This window comes from Somniosus microcephalus, chromosome 13 (assembly GCF_052327205.1).
Source record: "Somniosus microcephalus isolate GS21.2 chromosome 13, FLI_Smic_1.0, whole genome shotgun sequence".
Lineage (NCBI taxonomy): Eukaryota > Metazoa > Chordata > Chondrichthyes > Squaliformes > Somniosidae > Somniosus > Somniosus microcephalus.
The window spans coordinates 48,946,267-48,958,665 of NC_140999.1; the positions used below are offsets into that span (position 1 = coordinate 48,946,267).

Consider the following 12,399-nt stretch of genomic DNA (forward strand, 5'->3'; position numbering starts at 1 on the left):
CACTCATGGAGCCAAGACCAGACTGCTCTAGCATTACAAATCTCCTGATGGCACCTAAATGATTACCTGCGCCTCGGACTTGCTTCTAAAAATAATGAATTATAACTTTGTAGCTAGCTAGTTAACACTTTCATTGGCCAGTTAGTTTGAACTAGTTGACAGACACCTAATGTACCTTGATTGTCCTGCACCTTGAACTGAAAATGGTGCTGTTCCTTGGTTTGTGACTGGCAAGATTTTTGTTTCCTGAAATCTCTATTTCATGTCCTGCCCATAGTTATTAGTTTTGAGGATATACTTTTGATACTGTGGCAAAGCCACGAGACTCTTTCAGTAATGTATATAATTGCCTTTAACAGGGGCTTGTTACCTTTTGTGTTTGCTCTGTATAAACAGTGCTGGTTTGGTAAAATGGTGATCCAGTGCGATGTCCTCACGCAGGACACATGATGTTCCCAACAGCGGGGAACGTCATGACGTCAGAGGGGAGGCGTTTTCCCCCCTCTGTCCTCGTGGAACCAGTTGGTGTACAGACTTGTATAGAGTTTCTCCTGTGTTTTTGTTTGTAACTTTTACTGGTGCATTAAACCACATTTGGTTAACAGCTAGTTTCAGTCTCAGTACTTATGTCAGGAGTTCAAGCAGTCCTAAATACTAACAACTATATGTAGATAGTGATAACTGACATTTGTAAGTTGGACCCTGGAATAATTGTGGAATAGGTACTTAATGTTAGCAGATGCTATTCTCTCAATATACCAATGCCTGGGCAATGATTTGACTTCTGTTTCAGAATGTGGTTGATAGGGTGACGAGCCTGCCGCTTGTGAGCTCTGCCTGTGACCAGGTATCTGCTGCATACACTAGCACCAAGGAGAGCTACCCTGCTGTGAAGACTGTCTGTGATCTGGCAGAGCAGGGAGTGAAAACTATTTCAGCTGTAGCTGCCAGTGGTGCCAAACCAATTATGGACAAGCTGGAGCCTCAAAGTAAGATGAGTCATGAGGGTTTTTATAAACACTAGGCATGCCATCAATAACCATACTAGACAACAGTGTGGTATACAGTGCTCCTTGGTTGGGAGTAAATTGAAATCTAGAAGTAAATGTACACTTCACTTGAACCTGAGCAGTCACAGCTATGCATAATTTTGGCTCTTTGTAGATGAGGTCCAGTTCAAATAAATGCAGTTGTTGCTGTTTCTCCCAGGCTATTGGATGAGATGTACCCAACTCCAAGCTCCTGGACAGCTTTAATTACTTGTGCTAAATCCAGTTCTGTCTAGTCATAATGCTCTAGCCATGTGTGGGTGCTGGTCTTTTCAGGCATGTCAATTTTTATATTTAAATATTTTATTAAGGAGGATTTATACACTTTTTTTTGTTAAGCAAGCTGCTGTAAGCAGTGAAGTGTAAGTAGAGGAGCTGACTTCCTTGGTGTTTAACCAACTAAACTCTCTCTAAGTAGCTAATGTGCAAGGCTTGGCAATAGATGTGAAAGGTGGCTAACCACACATGCATTGAGACTGCTCTGGTCAAACTTTCATCCTAATATGAAATTGAGCATTTTGTTTAGAATTCATGCTAACTGGCATCATATATAATTTGCATTGTCCTTCCTTCCTGGTCCTGGAGCAGTGCAATGACATTACTTCTGCTGCCTGTATATGGCAATTATCTCTACAGGCAAATGACAGAACTGCAGCCACTCTGTCCTGGATATTTTTTGACCATGTTCTATGTTCAGTTGCAGCAGCTAATGAGTATGCCTGCAAAGGCTTGGACAAGCTGGAAGAGAAGCTTCCTATCCTGCATCAGCCTACAGACCAGGTGACTGTTGTATAGTTGCTTTATCACAAGAGAAAATGCTATTTGCTCTTCTGGAAACATGTAGCTTAATAGGTCCTAATCCAGAGTAGCAAGGGCACAGAATGTACTCTGGGTGGGGGACTTCAATGTCCATCACCAAAAGTGGCTCAGTAGCACCAGAGTTGGCCAAGGCCTAAAGGACATAACTGCCAGTCTGGGCCTGCGACAGGTGGTGAGTGAACCAACATGAGGGAAAAACATACTTGACCTCGTCCTTGCCAACCTACCTGTCACAGATACATCTGTCCATGACTGCATTGGCAGCTGTGACCACCACACAGCCATTGTGGAGATTAAGTCCTGTCTTCACACTGAACACCTTCCATGTTGTGTGGCACTGCTAAATAGGATAGATTCAGAACAGATCTAGCAGCTCATAGCGCCTCATGGACGCCCAGTCAGCAGCAGCAGAATTGTATTCCACCACAATCTGTAACCCCCTGGCATATCCTTCACTCTACCATTGCCACCCAGCCAGGGGACAAACCCTAGTTCAACGAGTGTAGAAGAGCATGCCAGGAGCAGCACAGGTGTACCTGAGGTGCCACCCTAGGGAAGCTGCAACACAGGACTACATGCATGCTTAAAGCAGAAGCAGCATGCTATAAACAGGGCTGTGATTCCCACAATCAACAGATCAGATCAAAGCTCTGCTGTCCTGCCACATCAGTCATGTATGGTGGTGGACCATTAAACAACTAACTGGAGGAGGCTCCAAGAATATCCCCACCCTCAATGATGGTGGAGCCCAGCACATGTATGCAAAGGACAAGGCTGAAGTGTTTGTAACCAACTTCAGCCAGAAGTGCTGAGTGGATGATCCATATATGCACACTCCTGAGGTCCCCACCATCACAGAAGCCAGTCTTCAGCCAATTCAACTCACTCCATGTGATATCCAGAAATGGCTGAGTGCACTGGATACAGCAAAGGCTATAGGCCCCAACAACATCCCAGCTATCCTGCTGAAGACTGCTCCAGAACTAGCTGTGCCTCTAGCCGAGCTGTTCCAGTACAGCTACAACACTGGCATCTATCTGACCATGTGGACAGGACATACTAGGCAGTTTTCCACAAAGTAGGACAAATCCAACCTGGCCAATTACTGCCCCATTAGTCTACTCTCAATCATCAGCAAAGTGATGGAAGGTGTTGTTGCAAGCAGCACTTGCTCACCAATAACTAGTCACTGATGCCCAGTTTGGGTTCTGCCAAGACCACTCTGCTCCTGACCTCATTACAGCCTTTGTCCAAACATGGACAAAGGAGCTGAATTCCAGAGGTGAGATGAGTGACTGCCCTTGACATCAAGGCAGCATTTGACAGAGTCTGGCATCAAGGAGCCCTAGTAAAACTGAAGTCTATGGGATTGGGGGGTGGGGGGAAGAAAGAGAAATGCTCCACTGGCTGGAGTCAAGCCTAGCACAAAGGTGGTGGTTGAAGGTTAATCGTCACAGCCCCAGGACATCACTGCAGGAGTTCCTCGGGGCAGTGTCCTAGGTCCAACCATCTTCAACTTCATCAATTAACCTTCCCTCCAACATAAAGTCAGAAATGGGAATGTTTGCTGATAACTGCAGTGTTCAGCGCCATTCACAACTATTCAGATAATGAAGCAGTGCATCCCCGCATGCAACAAGACCTGGATGATGTTCAGGCTTGGGCTGATAACTGGCAGGTAACATTCACGCCACAAGTGCCAGGCAATGACTATCTCTAACAAGTGAGTCTAAACACCTCCCCTTGACATTCAATGGCATTACTGTCACCAAATCTCCCCACTATCAACATCCTGGGGGTCACCATTAGCCAGAAGCTTAACTGGACCAGCCACAAATACTGTGGCAACAAGAGCAGGTCAGAGGCTAGTTATTTTGCAGTGAGTGTCTCTCCTCCTGACTTCCCAAAATCTTTTCACCATCTACAAGGTACAAGTAAGGAGTGTGATGGAATACTCCACTTGCCTGGATGAGTGCATCTCCAACAACACTCGCAGCACGACACCATCCAGGACAAAGCAGCCTGCTTCATTGGCACCCGATCCTCCACCACTGGCATACCGTGGCTGCAGTGTGTACCATCTACAAGATGCACTGCAGCAACTCCCAAACCTATGACCTCTTCCACCTAGAAGACAAGGGCAGCAGGTGCATGGGAACACCACCTCCCAAGCCACATGCCATCCTGACTTAGTATATTGCCAATCCTTCATTGCTGGGTCATAATCCTGGAACTCCCTACCAACAGCACTGAGTACCATCACCACAAGGATGCAGCGGTTCAAGGTGGCTCACTACCACCTTCTCGAGGGCAATAGGGGTAGGCAATAAATGCTGGCCTTGCCAGTGATGCCCTGATCCCATAAAAATGAATAAAAGAAAAACACTACTCTTTAGTGTCTTTAATTGATCTTCTGTGCTGACTTGTCAGCTATCTGGTCCTATCCCCTTCATTTTTTTTCCTAAATAACTAACTAATGTTTCTGTTAATTGAGGGAGTCCAGCTGAGCTCTCCTGGTTCTCTAGTACCTGTGAATTGTGCACTTGAACAGGCAAATGGCCTCTGATTAACATTTCAACCAGAGGACAGCCCCTCTAAACAATTAACCTAGATTATTTAAGCCCTGGACTTTGATCCTGTGACCATTTTTAGTAGATGTTGGGTGAAAATTGTCTCCATGATTAAGTCACTCATAGCTGAAGCCTCTTCAAATGCTCACTTGATCAGTTAGAATTAAACTTCTATTTACAATGGAATAACTTCATACTTGCTAGCCTGTAATTTTTGACCTGCTATTCCATGATATTACAGGTCCTTGCTGAAACAAAGGCACTAGTGACATCAACCATGACTGATGTAAAAGAATCAATGATGGGGGTTGTAGACATGACGACAACTGCAGTACAAGGCAACTTGGAAAGAACTAAAGCAGTTGTAGTTGAAGGTGCCAGTGCTGTGGGTCAGCTGGTGGCTACTGGTCTGGATATTTCTCTCTCCAAATCTGAGGAGCTGGTTGATCACTATCTTCCCATGACCAAGGAAGAGCTAGGTAACTACAAACCTGAAACCTTTATTAGTGTCACTGCTAGTTATAATTGACTGTGCTGCATGTCAATCTGCTTCAATGAGCCCAAGTTGAGTATGCCAGGTTGGGTATAGTCTTATCTGCTATTAAAAGTAATAAATGCTGCTTCCTTTTTCCAAAAAACAGATCTTGCTTGGGCATGGCTAATCCTGGACCAACCCAGCTTGAGTTCTCCTGTTACCTCTTCTATTGACTTTTACAAGGAACTTGCAACTGAATCTCCTTGGGCAGGGGGAGGAAGGAATATTCTTACAGTAACAAAGTGCTGCCTCCTTATATCCAGCCTAAAGATTCTGATTTTCTTTCAGCAAAAGTGGCTACTTCTACTGAAGGTTCTGACACTGCAACAGTACAGGAGCAGAGTTATTATGTACGCTTGGAATCTTTATCCACAAAGGTTCGTAACCGTGCATACCAGTATTCCATAGCCAAGATGCAGCAAGCCAAGCAGAATGGTCAGGAGACCCTCTCTCATCTCCACAACCTTGTAGATCTGGTAAGGAAAAAACTGTCTTGTGCAGTTCGTATGTGGATGCCATATTAGCTGTGCCCTTGCACTGCCACTCTTGCATAAAGCCGCTCTTGCATAAAGCTCAACAGCACTAATCAACTGATTCCTGTTTCATTTCACCTGCAACGATGAAGATTCTAGTCTCAAATCTTCACATTATGCCCTAGATAAGTCTGACTTGTACACTGTAGCTTAAACATGCCTGAAAGATTGTCCTACTGGAGATCTTGTGTTCAAGTTAACTTTTTTTTCTTCCTTCTTCCCCTGCCCACCCCCAAAAAAACACCAGTGTCTCTGCTACTCTTGCATAGTAGCTAAGTTCACTCTTTACCCCATCCTGGTTGGCTTTTCCCCTGAATATACTAATTCACCCTTTAACCTTGATTGCTAGAATGCATGACTATCCTGACTAAATGTGACTCATTTACTTCTAGATTGAAATGGCCAAGAAAGGAGCAGAATCAGCACATTTCAAGCTACAGGATGTTCGAGCAACTTTGAATCTGATTCTGCTTGACTGGAGAAAGCAGCAGCCAGATGGCCAAGCAAAAGAGGAGCTGTCTGAGAAACCTGAAGTAAGAACTTGAGCAATTGCTAATGCAGAGGCAGTCTGATGTGTAATTTGTCTTTTCCCATCCTCTTCTCCCCTGGAAGTTCATGATTTCTAGCAATTGAGATGCTAAATGAGGCAACCATTGTCTCTTCACCCTCCTTGTGATGGATTTTTGATAAATGCCACCTAGGCCATTTCTACCTGCAGTAACTGGACCAGCACTGCTATTTCAGCAGGTGACTTGCCCTGCACCAACACATGGTATCTTGTGTTCAATAGCTCCAACTGTCTGCATTTTCGTATATTACATTACCCATATGCATGTACCATGTCCACCTAGTTCAGTTCAAATACAATGTATGGTACCACTTTAAAAGCATAACTGTCAGCTTGGCTGTTAGTAGCCCCACTCGTGAGACTTCAACATAACTTGGATAATTTGGTGTAGTATCAGTGTTGCAATCCTGAAGAGGCATTAAACCAATATTGTCTGAGCTAGTTAAAGATGAACATAAAACATGCAATGGCCTTGATCCAAGAGAAGTTTCTCACCCACCCAACAACTTCATTTGTGCTGCCTCCTTTTGTGGGAACATTTGTCTAAAACTAACTACACTTCAGGATTTCCTTTTTTTAGATCAAAAAGCAAGCCGCTATCTGTTTCGACTTGCACCAGTTTAGATTAGTGAGAAACTGTTTGGTTGGTATACAAGCATTTAATGGTGGGGCACACTTCAATGTTCTTGGATCCAATCTTCTTGATCATTCACTAACTTGTCAATGGCCAGGCACTCTGCCTTCCCAAGGAGAAATTCCATAAGGTATGCAAGCAATTTGTTGACATTTTCATTGCCTTTCTGCTTCCCTTCCAATGGGCAGTAATACCAGGATAAATAAAACTTGCTGGCACAACATTGGGTACAGATTGAAACTTAAACTTTCTTTTAATTCTAGCAAATTGAATCCAAAACACTGGGGCTGATTCAGAATTTCTCTGATCAGCTACAAACCATCTGCTGGACCCTGGCTTCGAATGTTCATGGTCTGCCTCAGAATATTGAAGATCAAGTGCAGCATATCTGTAAACTAGCAGAAGAGATCAACCGCTCTCTTTCATCAGCCAACTCCTTCCAGGATCTGTCTACACCATTCCTGGCACGGAGTAAAGAGCAACTGCTGAAGATCCGTGAGGCAATGGATGGGGTGATGGACTATGTGCTTCACAATATGCCCCTTAACTGGCTGGTGGGACCCTTTTTCCCACAGCTGACGGAAGACCAGGAGCCAGTAGAAATGAAACCCACTGGAATTGACACCTCTCAATAGATTGGGGTCTTTTCTATGCTTGAATTAAGAACCTCACCTGGCATAGTTGTTTATCTCTAGCACTTTATTCCAAACTGTCAAGTACATTATACTGAATGTATTTGCAGTCATGTTGCCTTAATCTTGGCTGGCTTTATTTAGTGGGCTAACTGTTTAGGGTTTTGAGGCAACTTCATTTGTATCTAATGGTTTTTTGCAGTTTGGTAGTTTTCAAACATATGACTAGTTTACACTAAATGCAGTGAACAAGTGTCTTGCAATTGCAACTGGTCTGCCTTAATATGAAGATACTGACTAATGGATCTCTATGCAATTTTGTAATTGTAATAAACAATTGCCTGTAAAATGAACCAGTGTAGTGCAAATCTAATTCTGCCCATCTAACTCAGTACAGAAACCCTATAATGCAGCTATAGGATATTGAGTAGCTTATGCCTACTTGGCATGTGCTGTAAGTAAACCCTAGACCTCCTTTCACCTTCCTATAGTGACTGTTTCATCACAGGCCATTACTGAAGTGACTATGCATTCAGTAAAAATTACTAACCTACTTGCAGTGGCATTCCAAAAAATTCAGCTGCTGATTGTTTTCTGGGGTCTAGCTTATGACCTAAATTGGTGAAATAACTTCATAATTGTCTTTAGTTTCCTTTTTTCTTATGGTACTGGTTTTCACACTAACCATGGTTTGTAGATTATGGAGTAAATCTTTAGGTTTTGCATTTGCCAAACTTTCCTTTGCATCCTCTTGCAGGCCTTGGGTAGCCCTTGCATTTCAGGCTCTTTGGTAACTCTCTCAATACATTGATATTTGGGGAACAGACCAGAATGACTGACTAGATTGTAACCTTGTGGAATGTGATTGTGAATTCAGAAGCTATCCAATTCATTCTGCAAACATAACACTTGCCTAGGTAGGTTTTTTTTTTTTTGGCTCAAGTAAATGGCTGCACCTTTACTTGCTGTGTCTTGACTGAAGATGCTTTTCAATTAACATCCACATTTTACATGGAGTGAGTAGTATGTCTGATCAACATGTTTCAGCTCTAGGACCTTGGTTAAGTCAGTCCAAACCAATGGGAAAATGTTCCTATTGGTGCAGTGACACTGGGCTTATGAAGGACATTGCAAGGATGAAGAAAATGTTAACTGATTCCCTTTACTTCAATGTTTCCCAAATATTTATTCAAGGATTACCTTACAAATTGTTGACTAGTAGCAATGAAACTGAATATTTAGTTTGTATCCTGTACTCCTTATTCTGAAGCAGCTGTTCAAAACTGAGGCCCTGACCACTGGGATTCTGGTCTTTGAAGCCCAGCTGATTTGGTCTTAATATGTTAGTTTGTCATGCTTGAATTTATGAATAGGTGCTGTTCTTGGCACTGCCTCAGTGGTGGATGAATTCTAAATTGTAACCCTAAGATCTATGCAAATAGAACAGCACTGTGCCCCTGCCCCAGTTTCCAAGTGGCTCTTAGAAAGCTTGAACACCTGCTCCACAGACTTCAGTGTCATAGGATTATTCAATGGGTTCCACAAGAGCTGGAGTAATTGAAGTGAGCCTAGAGCACACTGTCCTAAAGGCACAACGACCAAGTTGCATGTGAACTAGAATCTCCAGCAAAATCTGATGCTACCATGTTCAATTGGAAAAACATTAGTGGGTTTAGACTAAATATAGCTTGTTTTGCACAGCTGAAATGACTGCTTCCATTGTGCTTTAATTTTGAAGTGGACTTGTATCTACAGCCTTGTGACTGAGTTTCTGCAACATGCAAATAGTAAAGTGGTACACTTGTGTCTGTCTCTCGCTCTGTCTCTCTACATACATTCAGTGGCTTCAGCTCCTTAAATATTATACCATTAATTTCACTCTACATGGAGGCATCCACAATTCCTAATTATAGCACGGTAGGACTGTTTATATTTTGATGGCTACCTTGCTGGTGGCATTAAACTTCATTTTGACATGTGGTTTTGCAGCCATTTCAATTATTCTGACTTGTGGTGAGAGCAGGCTTGTTTAAAGGGAGCTGGATGTGTTTCTGGTGGTGGCTTAGTGTAGAAAAGATGGATGGAATTGGATGATGTGCCTCTAGGTCACTGTCAACTTTTTTGACTTGCTTTTTGGAATCCGGATTGGATTTTGGATGTTTGCTCCACTGAATTTAGTCTAAGGGTTTAATCTTTATTTTTTGCCCTCTTGCAGGAGATTGTATGGCTGCTGTTGGGAGTCACTGTTCCATTGCACTGACTGTATGGGACAGGCTCAATTGACGAGCTGGTCTTTCCCTGCCCACTTGATGTTTGACCCCTCCTTTCCAGACACAAGAAGGCTGTCCAAATTAAATGGATAAAAATCCAGAAAACTAGTTTTTCTTTTTTGCTGTGCAATGCACATTTATATAGTCCAGCTGATATTTGATTGGCCTTGAGGTGGATTATAATGTAGCAAGAGGCAGATTGACTCCTGAGCTCAGGCCAGGGGTTTGAATTGACTGAGATGGGAGTTTCCTTTGAAACTGATGGGTAACCCATGGCATATGTCACTTGTGGTTGATCAATTCATGCAATATTCTTTGCTCTGCTCCACCCCAAAGCAGTCAAACATAAATTTGGTGCCTAATCACATCGGAAAAGGTAAGAAATCCTGGAAGATAAGGGGAGGGGGGGAGAATTGGCCAGGCACAAGTTAAGTGCCTGGCACTAATTATCACCTCCAACTGCAAAATTCCACTATCACCCCTGGAGGTGATCTGAGCACTAAATCAAGTACTACACACCAAGGCACAAACATCGGTGAGCGAGGCACGACCTCCGAACACTACCGAAACTCGGGCGATGTCGGTTACCATAGAAGCCAGACAGACTGGTGCCGTCCAGTTCTTAAAGGGGTGGGGCTATCTTGCTGGCTGGCCAGCCACACCACACACATTGCAGCCTTTAATCTCAGCCTGGAGCGACCTCCTAAAGCAATTGTGTTGGAAGCCCTAATGGATAGGCCCAGGGAAAGAGTGCAGCACTTGGGAACCTCCAGTGGTGCTGAAGGCCAAAACTCCTTGGGACAGTGTTAAATATCTCCCTCAACCTGCGTGTACCAAAATGTTGCCGACAAGAAAAGGCAGGAAGTGCCTGCCTTTAAATAGCGCTCCCCAGCCCCTTCCTGACCTAAAATTCCCCTCTACCTGTTCCTAGTGGCAGGCACCAAGGCAGGGGCATAACTCAATATCCAGTCCGCAGTGTTGCATGCTTGACTGACGTCTCAATCTGCGGGCGCAGGAGTTTGTGGCGGTAGTTTAGTGCCGCCGCAAAGCGGCTGGTCAATTTTGTGAGCGGTGCTAAAATTGCCACGTTCAGGCACTAAGTTCTTAACACCCCGTTAGCAGCCCCCCACCCCCAGAGATGCTAACCAACTGAATTTTCTTCCCCCATATCTTTAAGGAAAAGCTCAATTAACTTTATGCTAAAGTTGTGGAGTGTACATTTTATCTTTGGTGCTGTATAATGCAACTTAAGTTAGTATTTCACTTGTCAGTTCTTGTCTTGGGCAGGTTTATTCTGTTTTTAAATAGAGGGTTTAGTGTTATAGGAGTTGTGTAAAAGGTTATTTTTATTGCATTTAAACCGAACAGTAATGAATAGAGGAGACGGAATGTACCTTTTACTGAGTAAATGGGTGGACATTACAGCACATTGGCCTAGAAATTCAGTATAGCCACGTTTGGGGTGCTGCGGCCGCTAAAGTTTGCGCTCGGCGCAACTTCGCGCCACCTTCGCCGATATTCAGTGGCATCGCCCCAAGAGGTTGCCGCTGCGCTAAAGCAGGCAATGCACGACTATCCTTAGGTGCTCAGCCGGCGATCCGGGGCGCTAACACTGAGGACAGGCGCAGCGCAGGTGCGGCGAGTTGCTCAATGAAGGCTGACACGCTGGCGCCGGTCAGCTCTTAAAGGGGAAGGGTCGACTTGTTTGGCTGCCCTGCACACTGCAGCCCTGAAGCAAGGCCTGACCATTGCTGGTTCATCAGTTCTACGCCCTCAACCATGGGGAAGCCCGTTATTCTTCCAAAGCCGATTGCACGCTCTTGCTGCTTGTCCAGGGTCATGGGGCAGGAGATGTACTGACGCCTCCTTCTGAAAAGGGCATTGTTCACCTGGCGGATGCAGCAATGTACCGCGAACTGGGAGATGTTGGCAATGTCCCCAGTAGCGGATTGGAAGGAGCCAGTGGCAGCGAAGTTGAGAGCCACCGTCACCTTCACTGCCACTGACAGATGTCCTGCTCCTCAGCTGTGGCTGCAGATCTCTGCGAAGCAGGTGGCAGATCTCAGTGACCACCTCCCTTCTGAATCGCATCCTCCGAACACACTGCTCCTCAGACATGTTCAGATATGAGAACTGCTGGCGGTATACCCTGGGTGGCTAAGGCCTCCTGTGCCAACGCCTGTTGGCCAATCTCCGTCTGGCCATGACTGGCACTCTCTCACGGCGTCTCTGATCCCTTTGAATGCAATGCAGAAAGCCAACGTTTCCACCCATTGCAGCCCCCATTATATGTGGCGACTCAAGGCTATGGCACAAAGTGAAATCCAAGTGCAAAGCTCTGGCCTGAAGCCACAAGTACTTGTGCAAGGGCGGAGTCAAAGCAGAAAGCTCTCTGCCTTTGTCTCTCTCCAAATATCTGTCTCTCACACAGAGAGGGATTGGCACAAAATGGCTGCCATTTATACTGCAGGAGGAGTCCCCTTTAAATAGCGCACCCCGCAGCGACTGGGAACCGTTCCCCCTCTACCAGTCGCTGGGGGTGCCAGGCGCAAAGAAGGGCGGCGCCACTGAATTTCCGGTTCGGGGCGCACAAAGGGCGTTGCACCATGAAATGACGTCAGGATCTGCACGCGCAGCTGAGCGCGGGCAAAGGCTTTGCGCCGCCGCTCAATCTTTACTGAAGTTGGGGAGAGGCGCAGATCGCGCTGCGCCTGGCCGCTAGCCGCCTAGCGCCCCACATCTCCTCCTCATAAGGCGCCAGCGGCTGGCGCAAACAACTGAATTTCTAG

At 45.1% G+C, this 12,399-nt stretch overlaps 1 protein-coding gene across 1 annotated transcript in view; it reads left to right on the plus strand.

Moving 5' to 3' along the window:
* The window catches only part of LOC147108311 (perilipin-3-like), a 57,051-nt gene extending 46,092 nt beyond the window's left edge, over positions 1–10,959 (plus strand). Inside the window, exons 2-7 of the mRNA XM_086006006.1 lie at positions 794–989; positions 1,747–1,829; positions 4,680–4,917; positions 5,262–5,449; positions 5,899–6,039; positions 6,972–10,959. Coding sequence (XP_085862132.1) covers positions 794–989; positions 1,747–1,829; positions 4,680–4,917; positions 5,262–5,449; positions 5,899–6,039; positions 6,972–7,343 — 1,218 coding nt within the window. The 3' untranslated portion in view covers positions 7,344–10,959. The remainder of the gene's footprint in view (positions 1–793; positions 990–1,746; positions 1,830–4,679; positions 4,918–5,261; positions 5,450–5,898; positions 6,040–6,971) is intronic.
* The last annotated feature ends 1,440 nt before the right edge of the window (positions 10,960–12,399 follow it).